Source organism: Clarias gariepinus, chromosome 10, assembly GCF_024256425.1.
Source record: "Clarias gariepinus isolate MV-2021 ecotype Netherlands chromosome 10, CGAR_prim_01v2, whole genome shotgun sequence".
NCBI classification, from domain to species: Eukaryota; Metazoa; Chordata; class Actinopteri; order Siluriformes; family Clariidae; genus Clarias; species Clarias gariepinus.
The window spans coordinates 6,721,354-6,746,442 of NC_071109.1; the positions used below are offsets into that span (position 1 = coordinate 6,721,354).

Below are 25,089 nucleotides of genomic sequence, written 5' to 3' on the forward strand. Positions count from 1 at the left end.
AGGCTTTTCGATTGAAATTTTTAATTCAGATTCCTTAAAACGTACGAGCTGCACGCAATTCAGTGTTTATTATTTCAGAAAGATGGCAGTGGTGTGTCGGCAGCGATTGACTGACACGTGCGTCCGTCCTCACTAGTGTGTGCGGGTAAGAAAAAGGTCGCCAGGCAAAAAAGAGCTGGAGAAGCCAAACAGGTCATCAAGGGATCCTTTCTTTAAAAAAAAAAAAAAAAACTCTTTTCATCACCCTTTTCTCTCTCTCTCTCACGCGCACACACACACACTCGTCGTTTCTTATTCTTCATCTCGCCATTGCCATTTTCTCGTTCATAACCATTTCATATTTATTTTCACTCATACCCCAACCCCCCACCCCCCTCCTCCTTTCTCATTAGCAGTCAGCTCCTGTCGTGTCCTAACCACTGGGGAGACCTTCGCTTATGCGCCCTGCCTCCTCCTCCTCCTCCTCCTCCCTCCCTTCCTCCCTCACTCCCTCCCTCCATCAGTCCCTCTGTTTTTAGCCTCTTGCCTTTCCTAAAGTATTTGCGCGTTCATTTAGTCATGCCGCACTTTAGCCAATTTAAGGAACAGGCCGTTTGCAGCCGTTTGATTTTCTCCGTTCGGCTGCGTGGCTCTAAGCAGCGGCGCCTGTCTTCAGGGAGACTCTCTAAATGAAGTTCTCTCTCTCTCACTCTTTCTTTCTCTCTCTCTCTCCCTCTCCCCCTTTTCTCTCATTCTCTCCCCCCTCTGTGTGCTCCCTCAGGGCTGACGGCACACTCGTAATTTCTCTCAGAGGGGAGTTTGACTGCGAGATGGATTATTTCTGCTTGAACTCAGACGCAGAGCTGGATCAGACTGCCAGTCCGTCCGGCGTCAAAATTAAAATGATAAGTTGACGCAGTGTAGTGTAGTTTATTTATTTATTTATTTATTTTTTATTGGTGCCAGAATGGTTTCCAGTGAAACAGTTGTTCATATAGGTGCACGATATGGCTGCATGGAAATGTGTTTGCAGCACAGTAATGAGTCCTGCTCGCTCAGCAGACAAAACAAAGCTGTAATGATGTCTGGATGTGATATACTTACGCTGTAGAATCACCAAGTGGCTGTGGATATCAACGACAACGAATGTATCCAAATGACACCGTGTGTGTCCTGGTGAACTAATTACGAGGCTCCACTGGGCCTCTGGGGTGTGCTGTGGTGTCTGGTAACAGGCCATTGGCATTTGGGTGCTGTGGGCTGCGGGGTGGGGCCTCCATGGATCGTGTTTGTTTTTGTCTGGTGCATCTCATGGGTGCTCAATCGGATTGGGATCTGGGGAATTTAAAGGACAGGTCGGCAGACTTGTGCTCCCTCCCTGCCTGCTGCGCCCCGTGCATGGTGGGCTGTGGTGCCTTTCTTTTGTGATTTGTGTTGCATCGCCTTTTCTGTGGAATCAGACCAGACAGGCTGGCCTTTAGTCTCCCAGGCGTGGGTGAGCCCTCGATGCCCATGATCATGTCACCAGGTTACTGGTATTTAATTGATAACCAATGTGAATGTGTTATGGCTATACACACACAGTGTATAAAGAGATATAATATATACAGTACGGTCGCAGCTAATAAACTGGCCAACTAAGTTTGGACACACCATCCAATTCCATGGTCGTCCCTGATTTGTATTTATGTCCACACTGTAAAACAATACCGAGGGTGTCCAAATGATGCAATAATCTCTTTTGAACAGTTCATATTGAGATGTATCTGGTGGTTATGATCTGTAAATCCTTCATAACGGCTCTAATCTGAGGTGCTGTTTGTTAATTGGTGATTTCTAAGCCTGGTGACTCTAAATGATCTTCTCCTCTAAAGCAGAGGTAACGCTTTGGTCTTGCTTTCCTGTGAAGGTCTTCACGAGAGACAGTGTCATCATAGTGCTTGATGGGTTTTGCAAATGCACTTGACACAATACTGTTCTTGCAAGAACTGTTCTAACAGCTGACCCCCATGTCTTAAGATAATAACTGACTTTTAGTGTTGTTGTTACATAATTACCTAATTCCATATAAGTTTTTTCATAGTTAAAAGGGTTAGGGTTAGGGTTTAAAAAAAATCCAGTATACAGTAGTTAATTCAAGAATGCAGAAAATAAATCACACACAAAAAATATAAAGGAACAGTAGGAAAGAACTAAATAGAATAGAGTAAAAAGCACAGCAGGTTATAAAATAGGATGATATAATGGAATGAAATGGAATTGGTGGTGATAAAATACAGTGGATTTAATGAAATAGAATATGACAAAATGGAATAGAAAAGGATAAAAGAGAATAGAAGAAAACAAAGTAGAATAGACATGGATATGATAAACTTGAAATTGTGTGTGCAGGTTGCACCTTCTCCCTATGCTTGTTGGGTTTCCTCCGGGTGCCCTGGTTTCCTCCAACAGTCCAAGGACATGCAGGTTACGGTAATTGCCGTTTCCTAATTACTCATGGTTTCCAACTATGTGCGTGCTTGTGACCTGCGATTGATTGGCACCACATCAAGGGTATACCCCGCCTAGTGCCCCGAGCCCTCTGGGATACTGTAGGCTCCAGGTCTCCCGCGACCCTAAACAGGATACAGAGAATGAGTAAGAGAACAGAATAGAGTATAATGAACTGGAATGGAATGTGATAGAATGAAATATGCAGTTATGAGAATAAAATAGAGTAGAATAGAAAAACAATATGAGGTGATTAGAATAAAGTAGAAAGAATTAGACGGTTATTAGATTGGATTATAGAATCGATCTCGAAGTGATTGGGATGGAATGGACTGGAACGTGATCGGATGGAATGGAAGAAAACCAGAGCATGGTGTGAGAGAGAAGGTATGCGCAGTGTGGTGGTAGTTGCCGAAGTGGAGTGTCCAGCGGTGTATGAAAAGCTCATTTAATCAGGTATTAGATCCTCCCTGCCGGCTGCGCTTAAAATCTCCTCTTACAAACTCGGTCTGTGCTGAAACTCTCTCCTGTGCAGGAAAAACACAAACTGACCAAGTCAGCTCCCTTTTTATTCCATCTCACTTCCACGGTCATGCTGAACGCACTGGCTGGTATTACGATCACTGGTTTTGGGTCGTTTATGATCTACGCCACAGTCTCAGCAGGCTGTTACGAAGCATATTAGCCGAATTTTGCCTTCTTTTGCTTTTTTCCGTTTTTTTTTTTTTCGTAGTCGCTTTGCCATACAGTCTCCGAAATCTTTTTTGAAGAGGTAAATTAAAGCACCAAGTAAAAGCACTGTCCCCACCCTGTCATCTTATAAATGAAAAGTATGTCTTTTATATATATATATATATATATATATATATAAAAGAAAAAATTGTATCAAGATATTTAAAGACATTTCTCTAATACATGATTGATATTAAGTTGTATTGCAATCTCAATGTGTCCATTGTGTGTGTGTTTGTCAGCGATCGGCCGGACCCTGATCCCTCGCTACTTCAGCACGGTGTTTGAGGGAGGAGTGACAGACCTCTACTACATCCTCAAACACTCCAAAGAGTCGTTTCACAACTCCTGCATCACCGTCGACTGCGACCAGTGCACCATGGTCACGCAGCACGGCAAGCCCATGTTCACCAAGGTAACCAGGGACTCTGTGTGTCTATATGTGTGAGGTTATGGTTGTGCACATAAAAATTCCCAGTGTTGAATTACACATTATAATCTTAATTAGATCCAGCTGGACCAGAAAATATCCAGAAAAAAGGGTTAAGGTTGCTGAAGGTGACTGACGGGATTTATGAATGAAAGGGGGATGGGGGTGGGACTTTGGGGTGGCACTGAACTCTGATTGGCTATCATCTCATACAGTAGGTTAGAACTGATGCTTTGTGGTCACACATTGCTCTTGCAGCAGCTCTAATGTGACATCGGTTAGGACATGAGTTTTATCTGATTCTCACGTGGACGTGTCTGTCCCCTTAAATGGCGGTTAAAACACTAATTTTTATTGACCGCTCGAACAGTGGATGCGGTTTTAGCGAACATAAGCTTTAGCTGTTTTAGACGTTATTTCTGGCACAGCCTTTGTATACACAGAGGCAAAAAGTCGTCGTCTGTTCTCATTCAAATCACATGACCACGTATCAGATATACTGTATATCCGTATAGGACTGTGTACGAAAGTGACTTAGATCAGTGCATTTAAATAGCTCTTAAAAATAATCCAATACAGTTCCGTGAAAAAGGTTTTGCCCCTGAAGTCTTTTTTTTTTCAAGGTTTTTTACGTGTAAATGATTAAGATCATTAAACAAATTGTGATATTATACAAAGATACGCTGAGTAAATACAAAATGCAGTTTTAAATAATTTTTAAATTTCATTTATTAAGGGAGAAAAAGCTGTCCAAACCTACCTGGCCCTATATGAAAAAATGATTGCTTCTCTTACTAAATTATGAACAAACTGTTCAGTAAAATTTCACTTGCCACTCCCAGGTCTGATTACTGCCAGACCTGTCGAATCAAAGTGAAGCACGCTAAAATATTCAAGAACAGATGAGAAACAAAGTAATTGTGACATTTATACAGTAAGTCTGAGAAGGCTTACCAAGCCACAAAAAGAGTTTTCAGTGAACCATTATCTGCAAAAGGCAAAAACACGTAATAGTGGTGAACCTTCCCAGGAGAGGCCGGCCTACCAAAATTACTCCAAGAGCACAAGGACAATTCATCTAGGAGCTCATAAAAGAACCCAGAACAACATCTAGAGAACTGCAGGCCTCGCTTGCCCCAGTTAAAGTCAGTGTTCGTGATTCAACAATAATAAGGAGACTGGGCAAAAATGGCATCCATGGGAGAGTTCCAAGATAAAAACCACTACTGACCAAAAGGAACACAAAGGCTCTTCTCAACTTTGCCAAAAAAATATCTTGAGTATTCCCAAGAATTTAGGGCAAATATTTCTTGGACTGATGAGACAAAAGTTTAACTTTTTGGATTGTGTGCGTCCTATAACATCGGGCATAAAACTACTGTAACATAACGTTTCATAAAAAAAACATCAGACCAACAACCAAACATGGTGATGGTAGTCTGATGGTTTGGGTCTTTGCAGTTTCAGGACCTGGACGATTTGCCGTAATTAATGGAAAAATCACATTTCAGGCTGGTAATGTGAAAGTAGCCAAAGTCTTCCAATCCCCTGATAAATGTAACATGGCAATCGAAGTTGACTACAGTTTTCCCGCCACAAAGACAGATTTCATACATTAGCAAGCTAAAGCAAATATTTGGTTTTAATAACATTTCTAAATAGGTATAATTTCTTTCTCTAACCACATAGGGACCACATCATCAGGAAATAATACTGTATGTCCAAATCAAACATCAGTTGTACAAATTCTGTTGTATATGTTTACTTTATGACTTCATTATTAACTCGGTACAAAAAAAAAAAAAAATCTGATTTTCAAATATTAGTACCGTATTCCAGCAAAAAATGTAATCTTACAAGGAAATATTTGCAGGCCAGAAACAAAAAAGCCTATTATATAAATAATATATAAACTAATAATATATAAACAAAGCAGCTAATTTTCATTATAAAACTGAACAAATTCTACCTGAGACTACAAACAATCATCACACAAATTATGGACTTTGTTTCATTTGTTTCATTTGTTTCATTACTGTTTACTGCTTTTATAGTATTTTTATGTAGAAACATTTTTAAGGATATCATTACTCTACAGCAGGTATTCGCACGTACCTCGGACTTTTGCACGGTGCTGTACACAAACCCAGTTCTCAAGTAAAAGTACAAATACTTGCCTAAAAATGGTACATGCTCTAAAATTTACTTTACAAAAGTACAAGCACTCAGCAAAAAATATATATATTTTTTGGATATACTAATTTAGTGCTAAACCGCATTTTAAAGTATTTTAAACACATTCGTAGTTGATACAGTAACATGAATGTGCGAGTCTTGTAGAGATTTGTAGAAAGTCTAAAATTTTCATTTTTTACCAGAACGAAAGTAAACATTAATAATAAAATGTGAATTTAAAATTAATCGACTCAGATGCTTTACAGGTTTGTGAAACCTTGTAGGCGTTACAAGAAATAAAATGTTTTAGGCCAATTTATTAAAAAAATTTAAACACAAGTGGTATTAATTATTTCACTGCTTGGTTTAAACATGGCTGGACTAAATACTGCATACATTTCTAGACAAAGCAGCTTACAACTAGAATGTTGTATAACCTTCAGCACTGGTGAGTTTTATGGCTAAAGAAGAGCCATAATAACTTTGCACACCTTCCTTCACAACTACACTACATTTTACAGTTTTACGTTTACATCCTGGACCAGTGCACAAAGACTCTTTAATAACCTCTGCACAAAGTCACTTTCTTCTATGCATATTTGCACACACAGCACAGTATATTTCAATTTGTACAGTAGATTTCTATTTTTGCACATCATATTTCTATTTTTATTTTTAGTTCTATTTTTCCTAGTTTAATTTAATTTTTTTATTTAATTTCTATCGTATCTCTTTTATTCATATTTATTTCTTATTTGTAAACTTTAATTCTCTTCTAGGGTCAATGGCAGTCGTATAAGCATTTCACTACATTTCGTACTGTGTATGTTTGTGTATGTGACAAATAAAATTTGAATTTGAATTTGAGACACCTTACAATGATGCAAGGAGCTGCTCTGACGTGCTTGTAGTTTTATTTCAAGGGGGCCGTTGTTAAAACCTAAATGTTTCAGCTTCTAATAGTCAGTGGAGTAAACTACTTTAGTACTTTAACAGGGCCGGGTCTAAGCCCGCTGTCGTAGTCATCTAAAAAGTAAAAAAAAAAAAAGGCTCTGTTTAAAATACAGTGAGTAAAAGTACAGGTTTCTCATCAGAAATGTAATGAGTAGAAGCAAAAAAAAAAAAAAAAAAACACATACAGAAAATGATCAAGTACAAATTCATGAAAAACACTGTACAGTAAGAAAGTATTTGTACTTTGTTACTTTAACCTTTTGCATTTGGCTGGTGTTTATGTAGCAAACTGTGTGTGTGTGTGCGTGTGTGTGTGTGCATGCATCTTTTAAATAGGATTTTTTTGAAATTGTGAATGAGTTTAAGGTTAAGTTGTTCATATTATCGTTGTTTTACAGGATATGTTACAGTTACTATTACAGTTAAACTACAAGAATAAGTTCAGTAAAAAACTGTAATGAGGACAGTATGACACACGTGTGTGTGTGTGTGTGTGTGTGTGTGTGCGTGTGTGTGTGTGTGTGTGAGTTTGTACACACATGTACGAGACAGTAAACAAACTAATACATCAAACAGGCTCATGAACGCGTTGCACACACACCCGGTCCCCGTCTTAATCACTTTCATTATTCTATATTTGTTTATCATCAAGCGTCATTAGGAATCCCACAGCGAAACGGCTCATATGTACTTAGAAACCCTTCACGTCACTCCTTCTCCTCGGTACTTTCATTCATCCAAAACCCGCATCTTTCTTTTTTTTCCGACCTCTCGCCTCGCTTCCTTTGGCAAAAGCCATGTTTGCAGCGAGAGCGCTTCAATATTTCAAGAGCAAATATGAAAAAAGGTCTCGTCATAAATTCTGAATGCATAGATGGGCTGAATATTACACACTTGAAATATTGGAATCATGCAGAAGCAAAAAGAAGTGAAAAAAACAGCCATCTCTGCTATTTGATCAACATCGGAGGGGAGTCAAGTGTTTATTTAGAAAGTGCATTCAAAAAAATTTGCTAGCGTAAGAATCTACATACTCTGATAGAAGTGCCAAAGTTTAAATATACACAGGAAATATATATTTCACGGCATTGAACAGTGATGATTTCTTTAATCTGTAAAACCCTCAACATGTAAAACTATATAAAACTGTAATTATGATTCTTATAATTAGTATATATACAATATTTACGGAGATAAATACATTTTATTAAATATACGTACGTATAAACTGTATGGTTTAGTAACAAAAAAAATGATGACTTTTTTATTTGTTAATTTAAGATTTATTTATGACCAGTGTTGGGGGACGTTACTTTTTAAAGTAACTAATTACATTACAAAATTACCGTCATTAAAAAGTAACAAAAAAGTTTTTAAACATTACAGCGTTGCTTTCTGATAAAAGTAACTAGTTCGAGCCTCTGAGTGGCGCAGTGGTAAAGTGCTTGCGATATCATCCGGGTGATGCTGTTTTCCTCTCACAGCCGGAGGCACAGAGAGAGCTGATTGGCCGAGCTCTCTCAGGGGGGAGGGATGAGATGTACTCGCGCTCCCACATTAATCACGGCTCTACAGCCAATCAGGGGCGTCTGTGAGCTGGCGCACACGGAAGGAGCGGCTAGCGCTTTCCTCCGAGTGTGTTACTCCGCCCCTAATGGTGCGTGAGCAAGCAGTTCGAAAAGATGCGGTCGGCTGACGTCACGCGGTTCGGAGGAAACACGTGATAGTCTTCGCCCTCCTGACCAAGTGGTAGTAGTAGCCTTAATGTGGGAGCCCCCTAGTGACGGGAAGGAATTGGCCACGACTAAATCAGGGAGAAAATTGAAAAAAATTCAACAACAACAAAAAAAAAGTAACTAGTTTGAGTACTTTTCAATTGCAGAAAATGAAAACTCCTTTGTGATTGTGATTCCTCATGCATGTTCTTTAGTCAAGACCTTCATAATTATTCTACCATCATCACTCAGTGAAGTTTGGCCCACAATCTGTTTTCCACTAATACCCCTATCTCACCTACACGGTTTCGCGTGGTGGCAATAAGTACGGTTCACTGTGATTAGGTTTCCATCTCCTCACATAGTCAAACCGCATAGGTGAGATAGGGGTATAACAGAGGGGGGCGGGTTATAGGGGGCGGGACTTGTAGGAAGACTTTCACACACACACACCCACACACACACAATAACGGATTGGGGATGACTACGTTAGATTGCTCGTTACATCAAAAAAGCAATCCAAATACTCTACTTTGTAACACCTTACACCCAACACTGTTTATGACTTATGTTCAGATTTATAGCTGAAAAAAAAAACATAATAACTAAATTTGGAATGTCAATTTGAATAAATTTTTTTCTACTCTTGTTCTTCCATGCCTAGTGGAAATAACTAACCACGACTGGTAGAGCTGGCGACCGACAGTGTTATTAAGAGAGGTGAAAGTTGTTTTAAATTCTTCGTCAAAAGGTTAGGAGAATAAAACATGGAGGTTTTGTAAATCTTTTAAATTTCTCACCTAGTTTAACTTTTTGATTCAGGGATAGAATCCTGAATAGTGTTAAAGGGAAAGCTAGTGCACTACGTAGGGTGTACAATCCCCTGTTCTAAATGAGGGATTAGAGACACAATTAAATTATTCGTCACATGTACCTTCCAGCACAGAGCGCAGGGTCAGCCAGGATACAGCAGACAGGGTTAAGGGCCTTGATCAAGGTCTCAGCAGTGGCAGCGCTGGGTCACGACCCCTGAACTTCCAATCAGAAACTCAGTAACCTACAGCCTTAACCGATTGAGACGCCACCGATATAGAATCACTGACCCCTTAGAGAGGTGATTCAGCCTTGTGTTGGAACCGTGTGTTAGCCAGGAACAGAGCAACACGGGCGGTTCAGAGGCGATGCAGAAAGACAAAGGGTTGTTTAGGATGACATCGTTATCATGTTTTTTTTTTTTTTTTCGATTTTGAATGCAGGCAGCTGCATTTAGCAACCAAGCAACTATAGATTATGAGATTTATAATCTAAGGATGATAATAAATAATAAATCAGTACATTTAAAGAAATTTGTAAGGAGACGATTAAAAGGAAATAAGTCTCCCGCGTCAGCACTTTGTAACAATCAGTGAGCTTTTCGGTACTGAAAAAGGTTTAAGGGCAGATGAGGTTTTGCTTGTGCATTTTGGTCATATTAACTTCAAGAGAGGGAGAGAGAGAGAGAAAAAGAGGCTGATGATGGAACAGTCATTGTTTATGGTTACTAAATGTAAGTGGTTACCAAAAAAAAATTACTTTTGGCCATTCCACGTGATTATATATAACTATCACTGGTTAAGAACCTGTCACAGATCCCCCCTCCCAGCATGCTGTCCGGATTCCAGCATGGACAGTGTCGCTTACATGTTTTATGTCTCTATATACAATGTGTGTGTCTCGTCTTGATTCATGTCCTGTCTCCACCCCGTCTTGTCTTCCTACTGTACCACGATTGTACTCACCAGTTTTCATGCGCCCCTTTGATTAGTTTTCTTATTAAAGCCCTGCTGCTCTGCTGTTTTTCTCTCCGTGTATTTCTGGTTTGATTTTCCGGATGCTCAAAAACACAATGTGTCAATCATTAATAAAGCAATTTATAAATTATTTATAAATCAATAGATCTAGTGTAGGAAGAATAAAACACCTTGGGATGTGCTGTTATTGGGAAACAATCCACCTCGAGATGCATTCATTATTTTCCTGTATCATCCCAACTTGTCATGTACTTATTCCATATTTAATATAATTAAGTAGTTTATTTATTCGCATTAACAATTTAGCAAGATTATGATATGACAATTTCATGGAAGGTTTTTTTTCTTCGAAACTGAATTCAAAAAGTGTTGCTTATTCTAGATTTATTACATTTAAAGCCTTTTCTTTGTTTGAATTTTAATGATTATTGATTACAGTTCATGAAAATAAAAAATAATAAAAATTCAGTATTCTGGAAAATAAATACCCAATATTCTGGGGTGCAACAGTCCAGTTCTTTTTTTCCGTATCCCCAAAAGTTAAGACGCTTGTCTCTGGTGGAGCTGGCGTTGTATGCTGGTATTTTTAATTGCAAAAAAGTTAAGAGTAAACTTTTTTTTTCTAAAATTTTTGTTTGCTTTCTCAAAAAGATTACTTGCTTAATTTAAGCTGATCAGAGGCTAGAAGAGAGACAGTAACAGCCTATCAGTAACAGGAGGGGTGGAGGGAGTATATGACCACCCACACACATACACACACACACACACACACACACACACTACAACCTAAAATACATACTACTGTCCGATTATAGACAGGCATGTATAATTCAAATTGGGATATAACTTACTGTATTAGTTAATTAAACCTGATGTATTGATCCTCGCTGTTACACAGAGACTCGGACTACAGATTGAAAGCTATAGACAATTATACTAGGAGCACATGAAGATTAAGCAATAAAACCTTGGACAGCAATAAATTCTATAGTGTAAACTATATGCATTTCATTTAAAACTCTGTGGCATTTACCTTATGCTGATAATAAATAATAATTATATAACCTAATAACCTAACGTGTGCAATGATAAAGTCCTGTAGTTAACTAAGTGTCCAAAAATTATTATGCTAATTATTAGATATTTAAAATGATTATTATTGTAAGCATTTAATTTAAGTTCAGCAGCTTTTAAATAATTAACGTTTAAGCTTCTAAAATAAGAAAAAAACAGTATTTATTCTTACTCAAACTCAAAATTAAATTTTATAAGATTTCAATACAAAAATATTTCACTTCACGTGTAATTACTATATAATACACAGTATATATGACTTTTGTACAGCTAATGAAGTAAGGACACTCTTTGGTGGTGTAACCGGACTCAGAGTCAACCGTCCTGCAGTTCACTACACAGATTTACTGCCCTTTGACCTTCTAGCTGCTGGTAATCTCTGTGTTAACTGAACATCTTTATCTCTCCGTGATCCTGCTGTTCCCAAAGATTCTATCTATTAAATGCAGACTGACCCCACCGAGGCCAGATCCTGCACTTAACGCAGCGAGCGCATCGGCTTATTAGCACACACACACACACACACACACGCACACGCACACACACTCACGTAACCTGATCTCATGCAAAATTCACAAGAGTTCAAACAAACCGTTTTAAGCTTTGTGCACTAATCCTGACTCATTAACCCCTTTATAGCGCTTCACACAGGTTACATTTTGAAATCGTTTCCTTTATTTAGATTTTGTGATGCCAGTTTTCTGAATCTTTATCTGATGCTCGTGGGTGACAAAAATTAAAACCGACTCCCCCGTACCGAGAAAAGCAAAACAAAAAACAAAAAAAAATGCAATCCCACTAACATTTAAGGGCTAGGTGTATTTAAAAACCGAGCACTAAATCTTTATCATTTGTAAGCTTACTTCTGAAATAGTGAATGGAGAACCAAAACCAAACCAAATTAAAGCGATCTATCATGTTGTACTTCGTTCATCATCAGTCAAATACACTCCCTGTTTAAAGTAGATTATTACATCCCGCACATAACTGTTCATAACATCACTTGTACTCAACCTTTAGATTTTATCGCAACAGTGTGCTCTCAGTTCGGGGATTCTTAGGGGCGTTCCATGTGCCTGCTTTTTTTTTTGCATTTGTGCAGTAGGTGCGTTACGGTTGTTTCTTTGTCATCTGCATATCAACTTTAGGTAAATATCGAAGGATTGGCAAAGTTTCAATATATTATGTCCAGCCAGTTTTGTATGATGCTGTGACAAATTTGGCTGGACAGACATACAGACATACAGACAGACAGAATTTTTTCTGATACTGGTTTCAGGTCCTCCAATGTGTGCCAGACAAAATCTTTCTCTTACTTTAATTCATATACAGTAGATGTGTAACTTTGTGTTTCTTCCTATATGATTTTCCACAGAAAGAGTTAAATTCCTTCATCATATGTAACCCATAAAATGATTTATTACAGACCAACAAGCCAAAATAGGATCTTTTCCATCATTTCATAGAGAACTGCATTCCCTATTCTTTTAACATTCCTACTCCTTTCTAAATGGGTTCTGCACTGAGAGCTAAAACAAGCATGTGGGTTCCAAATAATCTCAGGGTTTGTTTTTCCCCCCACCAAAAACAACACTTACACTTCAAACCTTCAGATTTTTTTTCCACGGTCCCATTTTGATTTATGTATTTCTAAATTAGCGCTAACTCAATTCCACATAAACCAGGCAAGCGTTGACAATATCGATTTTTTTTCCTCCTGTATCATGCCAATAAAGCTTAGATGAATTTGCATTTGAAGGCGGGAAAGAAAGAGGAGGGTTTTTTTTTTTTTTTTTTAGCTTTGCTTTGCTTTTTCTTTCCTTTTTTGTGGTTTGGTATGGAGCAAAAATAAGTGGCAAGAGAAAGTAAGAGAGCGCGGGAGACGGGGGAGGAAGGTGAGAGATGGGAGTGAAAGAGAGAGAGAAAATGAGAGTGTATGAACAGCATTGCTTTGCATTTTATGCCGGATTTCTGTAGAAGGAAAATGGAAAAAGAGGGTTTGTGGAGGGAAGGAACCTTACACAGAACCTATGAAACCTTTTGTTGTTGTTTTTTTTTTTTTTTACACATTTGTCACTGTTCTGACTTCCTGGAGCCCAAATGAAAAGCGCAAAGAGTTAGCAAGGCTATGAACAACAAGAGAGGGATAGAGCGAACGAGTGTCAGGGAAGGGAGATGGTGAAAGTGGTGTGTCGTTTTTTTCTTTTTTTTTTCTTTTTGGAAGAGAGAACGAAATATGAACGGAAACAGTGCAAAATACCTGACAGGAGAAATGAGGGCATAAAAAGCTGGAAAAAAGGAGAGAAGAATAAAAAGAATGAAAAGATAAAGAGAAAAAGTAAGTCAGCTTTGCTTTTGCACCCAAGAGAAATAGATGGGATGGAAAGCGAAAGGTAGATTTTCTTTTTTTTGCCTTGCTTTGTCTGTGGGGCAAAAGAACTGGCCAGAGAAAGTAAAGAGAAAGATGAGCAAGGAGAGATAGAGTGAGAGAGAGAAAGAGTGAGAGATAGAGAGAAATGTAGAATATGTCACGTGACAGTGCTGTGTTTTTTTTTTTTTTCTTTGCCGATCCTCCTGAGCTCGTGTGTGCCGGGGGCATTGATTAGAGCCGCTCTGCTGGGATTACATCTTTGCTGTTGCCATGCCAACTAATCAGCTGTTGCCCCCCTCCTTCTTCCTCTCCTCCTTCTAGTTGCCGGAGCAACGGAACATCGGCGCTCAGAGAAGCCCGGCGTCGAATTCAGCGATGTTTTTCTTCCTTTTATTTTTCTCTTAATTGGCTGTATTTTTCTGAGCTCAGGCCTCGGACTGTTGTTTTTTTTTTTTTTTTTTTTTTTTTTGCTGTTGTTGTTGTTTTGGTGCTTGGGTGGTGTTTAGTCTCGGGGTTGGAGGCGCCAGGCTTCATTTCTAACACAACTAAGTCTAAACTGACAGACAGGATGTTCTGTCACACTGACAGATTCATTTTAGGGCTGATCGATAAACAACTTTTTTTTTTTCTTTTTTAAACGGTCGCTGACATTTTTACTGCTCTATCAACACGGTTTCTGAAGTTAATTAATATTTAATAAGTTCCTGTTCATTGATGGTTCCATTACATTTTCGATCTAGAGCGCAGCTGTGCGATCTGCTATTCCCAAATTCGCACCCTGCTCACTTTAATTCCAAGCCTAAAGCACGGTTCAGAATATCCAGTGTGTTTATGACATCCTGCAGTGACAGACTGATGATACAGGTTAACATCCGTATGATGCACCACTAAAAGCTAGAGAATAACCACGGAAGGAAGCGATACAGAAGCTGTAGGTCTGACATTCTGCCTTATTCACTTTATAGTGCACTATTGTGTCATTTTAGCCATTTTGGACATTTTTAGAAAAGTAAGCAGTTAGTTATGGGATCCGCCAAGGATCGCCCGATACGATATTATCACAATACCAAGGTACCGATTCAATTTTTAGCATCATGATTTTATACATATCCTAATAAAAAAAAAAATTCAGATTTTATTACAGAATCATAGCAGATGTCCATTGAACTTATAAAATCCCACAATGCACCACAATAATTCATTTTGCTGTTTGGTATGGTGTCAGACTTTGATCGCTGTCCACCAGATCCATATTAAGCTATGGGAGCTCTGGTAATCAACATCTTGACTGGAGCTGACTCTGCTTAAACCCCCGTTAATCCATACATTGGCAAATAGGCAGAACAAACAGAGCCTGGCTGTTGGTTTAAGCATGCCTACTTACTTCAGTTATCACATGCTAGCTAGCTTAGCTTTAGCCTACCTCAAATGCTAAGTAGAATAACGCTAATTTATGTGCTAACATTGCTTTGCATTTGATTAACACTCCTTCATCCATACCCCACACATCCTTACACTGTTTGACTCCTTCAATGCAGCTGTCACTCAAATCAGCCACACCCCTAATTATGCATCATTTTATGGTGTAATGTTATCTTAACTGACAAGTTACATAAAAAAAAATTACCTCTGTACAGTCGTCATAAACGAGAAACCTAGCTATGGAAACGGAAAAACATGTTTAACATGGGGGTCTGTGGGGATCGACTCACCTGTAAGGACACCTCCTAGTGGTCATTCAAGCAACTACATGTTTTTGGCATTTCCACGTTGCCTCTACTTCCAACAGTTGAAGACACACAAGTTTAAGCACTGTGCTTTAATGGTAATTGAGAAGTTATTTTATAGTAAAGCATGTTCTCAAGCACTGCATCGAGAGTACATATGTTACTTTTTACACTTGCGGCCACAAATAAAAATAAAGAGGAGGCATGGCTTACTGTATGTTCACACTCCAACCTGGTGGACAGCTGTTTTTGAAAATGAACAGAAACTGGTTTGATTTTTGAATTTTATTAAACCTTTTTGGAATTAATTTTGTGTTTTTCTTCGCCATAATTTTTCTTAAAAATAATTGCACCCTTTGTCCAGTCCTCGTTTTTATGGATACTGTATATTTATGGATATAGACTCTTAAAAGCGTATTTGTTTTAAAAATTTTGCATTTGTCATTGAAATATTCAACCCTAAATAAATCTGGGTTTTTCCAAAAGCTTCGCAGCATGAAATGAAGATCATTAAATGTTGGACTGAGCTCCACACCGACCACGCTCTCTAACATGTCTCTCCCTCTCGGTTGTGTAGGTGTGCACAGAGGGACGTCTGATCCTAGAGTTCGCCTTCGACGATCTGATGCGGATCAAGACGTGGCACTTCACCATCAGGCAGTACCGCGAGCTCATCCCACGCAGCGTCCTCGCCATGCACGTGAGTGCCACATCATCACTGACGAGAAAATAGGATTTCTACATGGATGGTCTATTCTGATATACTGTGTGTGTTAAAGTGTTACATTTTTTCAAAAGTACATTTAGAATATATGCACATAAATGCACTTTACACTATGTTTGTGTACTGCCCAGTGAAAAAGGCAATGATTTAAAAATAGAATTCCCTTACATCATAATAATAATAATAATAATAAACAAAAAGGGAATAGTAAATAATATATTGTTTAAAAAACCTAGGCACCAAATTTTGTTATATATGTTTATCATTTCTGAATTATTATGTAAATTATGAATAAATAACATTACATGAGAATGTTTGCATGCCTGTAAAGAAAGAAACGTTTGCATACATGACAGAGAAAAAAAACCCGCCACGTAGGCCCCTTGGTACTGCATGAACATAGAAAGTGTGACAAAGTTACCAGAAGAACACTGGCATATTCTCCAGCACGCTCATTAAAACATCCAGCTGTTAATTATAAACCGCACAAATCTTTATCTAACGCTACTAATTATTTTTAAGCAAAGATTTATTTCACGCCACATACTGACTGTGTTCATTTTATTACTCTTTAGTGCTCTTTGTTTCGTTCATGTAGAAATGTTTTTAAAAACGTCTTTGCTTATAACATTTTTTTGTTTCTCCCAAAGGCTGTGGCACAGACCTATAAGTAAAACAGCTGTTAGGTTTTACTGAGTGTGCTGAAGAGTTCTTCTGGCAACTTTTTCGTCACATTCGCTTCTTTCCATTTTCATGCAAAACTCAAGAGCCTACATTTAAAAAAAAAAAATGGTTTCCATCTAAAAACTGGTTTGCCATATAATATGTTGCTTTCTTTACAGGCATGCAAATATTCTCTATTCTTCTCTAATGTTCTTTATTTACTAATTTTGAAGGTATGCTTGGAAATACGTTTTTTTTTTTTTACATATCAATAGACATGATGGACATATATAACAACATCCGTACTAAGATTCACTACCATTATCATTTCCTGCCTGATTTGCCTAATAGAGCTATAATTTTAAGTTTTAAAGTATGAAAAACTCCTAAAAGTATGTAAACTGCATTGAAACACTGTATAACTTGTGTTGTTGATTGCTTAAAGCGATATTCTTTTTTCCTGGCTTTTGCGCCCCACTCCATTCCAGTAGGTGTTGATATGGCAAACTTGAATTAAATTTAAATAGTTGCAAGCTTTAATTAAACTTTTAAAAGTTTACCTAAATAGTTTAAAAAAAAACTGCTTTATCGATTTAATTAACCAAATCAATCAACATTTTATTTAATAAATTGCAAAATCTATTAAATTGGACAGCTCCAGTCTTAATAGTCTTTTCTTATATTGTACATACAGTAACTGTACATTCCAAATTGCTGAAAATATCACAATATCATTTAAAAACTCGAGATCATTAACGAGATCATTATTCATTTTGGATGACCACTGGACCTAAATCGGACTCACACAACATACAGGACACTATAGTCAGATGTAACACACACTTGCTTTCTCAGTGTGCCTCCAGCTCGCCTGAATCACATCTCCAATTTTTCACAGAAGTGTGAAAAAGTTTTTTCCTTGTGGGAGATTAAATAAAAAAAAAAAAAAAAACAATTTCATTAGAAACATCAAAGACAGTCTTAGATGAAAGAAAGCCTTGTCTAAAGCAAAGCACAGTGGAATAATAACAAGGTCAAATGAGTAATCTGGTTAATTCCACAGTGTAACGAACTCGCCTAACATGAAGGAAATGAAGCAAACTACAGCATTCAACTCGCTCCCACAGACTCGCCATTCAGACGAGTGATAGCTTTCAGTCTCTCATTGCTATTTTGGCTGGTGTAGCAGATTTTTACAGGTGTTTTTTATTTTTTATTTTTTTTACTTTCCTCTTGGTACATTTCAGGCTATGCAACATTAGAAAGTTTGCACACGCTCCATCCCCGCTGTGTTCATGTGAAATTCACATAGTCTTAAATTGGGCCCTGTGGGTATATCAGCCATACTGGAAGAAAGAGAGAGAGAGATCTTAGGAAGACAGGGAGAGAGAGCGAGAGCTAGGGGAGAGAAGAGGAGGGGTTCCCTGCAGGAGAAGGGTGGTTTTAACATTACTGCAGTGTATTTGATCAGCTCTCACACACACACACACCCACACACACATATCCACACACATTCACTAATGCACACAGGGACGAGTGGCACCGACAGTAAAAGTGAAACTAAACTTGTTTAAAACTTGGGATTAAAAGAAGGAGTGAAAAGTCACTTCGGGCTATTCAACGTCTTCCACGTTTATTCTCAAAAATAAACATTTTACAAGGTATGGTCCAGTCCGCTGCGGCTGTGGCGCTCGATCGAGTAAGGGAGGAAAGTGTGTTAGGGTTAGAAACAAGCTCCGTGTATGAAAAGTGTCCACAAGCCAAAGTTTAGGAGTTCATGCCAACTGGATTAACATCAAATCTGCACGGTTAAATAGATTTTTTTAAACTGATCCATAAAAACACACATACATATCACAAGTGTTTTGAAATACGAGCCAGCTTCCGGAACGAATTATGTTCGTAATCCAAGGTTACACTGTATTTACATGGTACAGGTCTATATTGATAAACATTCAGGTCAACATCTGTTGGTGTTTTCATCAGACCATTTTGGCAAAGCAGGGTTACCTGATATACCAGCAGGCATTTTAGGTTTGTCATCTGTCCATTCATCTTTGAAGTTTCACTTTTCAAAGCCTACTTACATTTTTCTTGGAGTTAGCCATGCTGTATATAGCTTTGGTTTCTGTTCCTTCAAACACTTTCCGTCTACACACTGATTTGCTTTGTTGAGTGACACATATAGCCACGCTTACCTTAAGGGATTAAGCGCTAGATTATTAATTAGTGGTGCTTGCGAAGCAAAGCATCACTTGTGTTATCTTGCAGGTTTTATTACTTTTTATTATATTTATTTTATTCCTCTTCTGTACAACCTTTGGTGCATAACCAGTCCTGCACTGGTTTGTAGACCAGTTAAAGATTTTTTTACCGCCCAAAAAATCCCATAGACTTTGAGACCAACTTTAACAAATTCTGGTGCAGAGCAAGAATTTTGTAGAAATATAAAATTTGCCACATTTGAAGACGCATGCAAGCTGTGAGGTGATACCCCGCAAGAGAGGTGTACCACAAGAGGTGCCCATGGTAAAGCTACTTCCCATTGAAACAGGAAGTGCTCACAGTTGCATTCCCTGCTACGGTAACTTTTATAGTAATTTTGAAACTGAACCTAACTGTGGATCCTTTTGTCAAAGAGACATACAGTACAGTAAGAGGTGGGCACATTTTACTCAGGCAACCAATCAGTCTCTTAGGATCATTGTGAAGCTGTCAAGCCATGCAGACTGTTATTGTAAAAGGCCCAGAGACCCGAGTTTTGCCATGTCAAGCGCCACTCTACTAATTATTATAATTTATCAGAAAAGTATTAAGGTCTGAATTGAACCTTTACTTGATCCGCCATTAAGCTATTCCTGTTATAGATGTTCAGACAATGTTGGCAATAGTTTATTTTTGAAAGTTAGAATTACTTTGATGAAGTGATGTTGGAAAAGTATTGACTACATAATGATGGGTTAACGTTAAATGAATGCCCCTAAACCAATTATGCAAATATGATTTCAAAACCAAAATTTTGGCCTGAGCAGGATTCATACTCGGGGCACTGTTGGCAGAAGTATTGTGTGTTTACCACCAGACCACAAGAAAAGGTGTTGCTGTAGCTCACAAATGCATGTAAAGAACAACGAGCTCCACAAACTGTAATCTGTCAACTAAGCTGTACCTCTAATGAAACTAAATCTCTGTTTGAGAGAATTTAACAGAGATTTTGAAATTTTAAACTCCGTTATACAATTAAGGGACCGTGGATGTGCTCGGACGTTGTGCTAATGGATGTTAATAGACATAAATGCTTCAAATAAAGGTTACAGAATCATTATTTTAAGGTTGTATTTGCAACGGCGTGTTCAGGTCAGTCATTCAACTTTATCTTAACATCCTTTTATCAAAGTAATTCTGAAACAGCATTGTCCTGACGGTAAAAGTCATCACAGCATCATTACAACCAAATTACGATGCTCATCCAGCGTTAGGGTTCCTGCGGAAATGCATTTATAGGGACCATTTAGGTCACACTTTTGCTTCATTTATCAAAAAAAGAAGAAAACACAAGAAGTTTCACACAATGAGAAATTTATGCTAATTTAAGTTATTCAAAAATAAGTTTTTGTAGACCAAACTGAGATACAATTTACTGCAAGATTTAAAGTTTGTTTATGCAAATTTTTTAACCTACAGTGAAACCTCGAATTGCGAGTAACGTGGTTTGCGAGTGTTCCGCAAGACGAACAAAGATTTTAAATAAATTTTGACTTGTAAACGAACAAGTCTTGGTTTATAAGTACCGAGTGTCATGTAATACGCATGTGCTTCTTGTTTTGATGCCGAGCGTCACGTGATCACAATTAGGCAGTATTTCTCACAATTTCTCTCTTTTGCGCTGCGGAATTATGGGTAATCATCTCCCCTGCTGGGTCTTAGTGTGCGTCTCTTACTGGTATAATCGTGTGTTTGTAAAACATATTTTATTTTGTGTCTGTATGAGTGTGTGTACAGCGCACCTGTAAAGCAAAAATCTTTATGTGTCTGTGTGCGCGCACATCATTGGACACCGTGACGCACACAGACACAGACCCCTCCTACTTTCGCCTTCACACACACACACACACACACTCTTTCTCTCTGCTCTACACAGAAACACTGCTCTGTCGCGATTCTTTACAAAGGTAAAGTGCAGGTTAATTTCTTTTATTTTTACTTTACAGCAGTGATTGTCAGTGTGTCGCTCAATCGAGTGTTTCCGTTGTGTGCACGTGTGTGAAAAAAGGTTAAAGGGTAACTGTGTAAGATGAGAAGGGGGAGAGGGGGAGGGGCTCCTTACTTTAGCTTCACACACTCACACACACATACACAGCGTCTGCACGCACAAACGGAAAAACTTATCTGTCAGGATTTATTGTTACTTTTTTTAAAAGGTAAAGTGCAGGTTAATCTGTTTTATTTTTACTTTATATTTTGTGTCATTTGTTTTTATGTATTCATTTTTTTGGGGCTGTGGAACAAATAATTTGAGTTTCCATTATTTCTTCTGGGAAAATTAGATTTGGTTTACAAGTGTTTTGAAATATGAGCCAGCTCCCGGAACGAATTATGCTTGTAATCCAAGGTTCCACTGTATTTACATGGTACAGGTCTATATTGATAAACATTTAGAATGCAGCTGTTTTTTGTTTTGTTTAGTTTTTTTATGTAGCAAAACCCACAAAACTCCATAAAAGGCAAAGCTTGCAGAGAGTTAATACCGCAAAATTACGGCTGAACGGTCAACGAAAGCTTGTGTCAGTTTGTTCTAATTTAATATTTATTCTTGTTTCTATTAACTTAGTGTATTTGTTTTGGATTGCTTTTTTCAATTATCATTCTAAAATGACATAATTTTTATTAAATCCCTGTGTGAAAATTACATTTATAAGTGATATCAACTAGAACACATAAGAATTACAGCAAGCCATCATAAATTATACGATTTGAAGACAAACAATTATGACTATGTTTTAAAAGCTGAATTTAAAATAAATATGTTTTTTCAAAATACTAATGGTTTAGTAGCTTCGACAGTCCTACAAACCAAATGTTAAATGCAAAAACCTAGTCGCATGACAGTTTTCTTTATAATGTTTTTAGAATTTGGTATTTATAAAACAAAAATCCCTTTTTAAAATTATTTCTTTGTGTTCGTGCATGTGATGTCATCATATCTCATTTAGCCTATGCTGGTTAAGACCTACAGTCTCATTGTCTCCTCTATTCTTTACTTTAAACCTCATCTTAAAATCTTATTTCAGTGTTGCTTCAAAAAATGTAAATCCCGTCCAGCCCAGCTCTGGCACTCTGTCTCACAAACACACACAGGCTCGCACTCACACGGCTCTTTCCTGCCGTCATGCTGTCTCTGAACTCGTTCCATTCCCGCTTTATCTCTGCGGGTTCTTCTTAAGTCACATGGATTGCAAGCCATAGTGTGAACGCAGCTGAGGTGCGGGTTTTTTTTTTTTTTTTTTTTCCTTGAGGTAATCCCCTGGGCTGTGGCCAAATTTAAATTTTCAGCCATCTCTATCAATATTTATTAGCAGTTTGAGTGCACTCCACATACAGCGCCCCAAACCCTGAATCAAATACATATTCAGTGTAATTGAAGCATTGGCCTGAGTCCCGTTCCGGCCTTCCGGCACCACCCGTCAACTTGGTTTCTGTTGCTCTTGAAATCCAAATAGGAGACAAGAAATTAAAAAATAAAGTCGATTTGCTACTGTCTGTTTGCTTTCATGTAATTTCACTCTTCAACCCAATGTAAAAATGAGACACTCAAATGGTGGAAAAATGGGATTTTCTGACTTGTTTCGTAGCTGTAATGCAAACGCTAAAGAGACGGCAAGTCACAGTTATTTTGTAAAACCTGATAGTAAATCCGTCTCTCCCATTTTAAACGATTCAGTCCATAAAGAAAGTAATGAGAAGGAGGAAATCGAAACTCGGTACAACACTGAGCTAAGTATACACTCACAGAATACTTTATTACACTCTGTAAACATGTTGGTCGACGTTGCAATCTGTAAACAGCTCAGGTGTTTCCCATTGTCTGTTGATCATCTGTTCCTCACCACATGTCATGGTGGTCGTTTGGATGGTTTTCGTGACACGGAGGTCACCAGCCTTTTTCATACCAATCATACCAAACTCATTGCTAATAAGAAATGGTCCATCGCCCAAATACTATCACGGGTGTTTTTTCATGTTTAAAGCTGCTCAGAAGAAATCAGCAAGAAATCAGAAGTTATGCTTTAATGTACTGTAGCGCCAAGGTATGTGGGTTCTCCAGGTTGATTGGTTATGCTAAAGTTTCCTCTGGGTATGAAGAAGTATATTAACATGTATGTATACACATGGTGCCTAAGGACAGCTTATGTCTAGTGTTCCCAACCGAAGATAGACTCCTGATTCATCATAACCAGGATAGATATGTTTTTGAAAATAGATTTCCTCGATAAATGTATATGATATGTTTTTTATATATAAGTAAATATAGTAAATTTTGATTATTGACTTTGTTTGCTCCTACGGACATTTTATTTTGATTACATACATTTACGAGTTTATTCATGGTAAGTATTTTTCCTTTGTTATTTCTCACTTCCAAAAAAACTTGTTAATTAATATTTGTCTTGTGTTCATACTGTTTTTGTGATGTCGGATGTTTGGATCCCTTTGACAGTCTGTTTGGGAGGTGTACTTTTGGTCCCCTGTTAATCGCAGCAACACCAACCAATCACAAGCATCTCTAAGCTAGTGTATGTGGAAGAGGGCAAATAGCCCTTTTTCAAGATTGTTCCTATACAGTATGATGCAGCAGTTTGGAAATATGACGATGACTGGATTAACGCGTCTCCGAGGCAGCACATTATCCCCAGGCTTCATTATAACCAGTTGGTATCTGCAGTATGACAGCGTGGAACAGGTGTTTGGGACCAATTGAGGAGAAAATTTGAGAGAACACATTCTGTTTATGGCGTTTGCACGTACCATAAAATGCACATATTATACAGACGTGGTAAAGAGAGATTAATTTTAATGAATTATTGAAGTAAGGTTGTAATGACGGCTGCCCTTCTGCCCCTACAGGCTCAAGATCCTCAGGTTCTGGAGCAGCTTTCCAAAAACATTACCCGAATGGGTCTGACTAACTTCACGCTCAACTACCTCAGGGTAAGTCTCATACACACACACACACACACACACATAAAGATGACAAATAAACATATTTGAAAAGCATCCCTCTTTTATTTGTGCATGACATGTGTGCGTGTGTGTGTGTGTGTGTGTGCGTGCGTTTGTGTGTGTGTGTGTGAGTCCATACACCGACCTGCACCCATGCCATAGCGTTTATTCTACAGTCTCTTTGTTTATTCGTTCAAGTTCAGCATGAGTGACAGCTCTGATTTGCAAAACAGGGAAACTAGATGAGGAGAGAAAATTAATTGGATGGGGAAAATTAGCATAACATTAATGAGCGTTCTGTGCTGAAGCAAAGCATTCTGGGTCTCGACGCCCCGCTCACGCTCACGCAGACACCGTTTTGTTTCTTTTAGAGGTAAAAGAAATAAGGAGAAATTTTAAAAGGGCAGTTTAGTTTTTTTTTTTTTTTTGTGTGTGTGTTTTTTTATACTCAACCTGGAGCCAGCCTTATTCTGCTGCATGTTAAGCACACAGACATGTTGTTATAAAGCACGGTGCAAAAGAAAACGTCGCAAAGTAAGCTGAATTTGGAATTAAATTAGAATATGGTTTGGCTCCATACTGTACATCTCAGAGCTCCTGATCCAGTGCCTCTGCTGCAGATGTTTAGCATGCCAGATGTTTTTGCAAACAATCCCATATTTGGCTTTACATGTCTTTATCTATGCAGCTTCACGGCAGGATTGAGGAGAAGAAACAGCACAGTGCTCATTTATACCGTCTGTGCAATAATGGAGACTCACACACTTGTATATGTTACAGTGATTTTTTATTGCCTTTGAAAAGTGTTGAATCTTGGATTCATTACATGGACTGACAGGCACAGTGGCCACACCTACTTTACTAGAACTTTATGTCACTTAAGCCATGCATCTTTTTGAGTCATAACTATACTAAGACATATAGACCCATTGCTTGCTCCTTAGCTCGGACTGACCAGGACAGAGGTTACACCTACTGTACTTAGATAAAGACTAAAGACAGGGAGGCAGAAAGGGCATATCTGCTTAATTAATACTGACAGAC

General features: G+C 38.1%; 1 protein-coding gene across 2 annotated transcripts in view; it reads left to right on the forward strand.

Annotated features, from left to right (window-relative positions):
- The window catches only part of ldb2a (LIM domain binding 2a), a 101,300-nt gene that overhangs the window by 57,894 nt on the left and 18,317 nt on the right, over positions 1 to 25,089 (forward strand). For both annotated transcript variants that reach the window (XM_053506431.1, XM_053506432.1), the window contains exons 3-5: positions 3,444 to 3,616; positions 16,015 to 16,137; positions 23,950 to 24,033. In XM_053506431.1, coding sequence (XP_053362406.1) covers positions 3,444 to 3,616; positions 16,015 to 16,137; positions 23,950 to 24,033 — 380 coding nt within the window. The remainder of the gene's footprint in view (positions 1 to 3,443; positions 3,617 to 16,014; positions 16,138 to 23,949; positions 24,034 to 25,089) is intronic.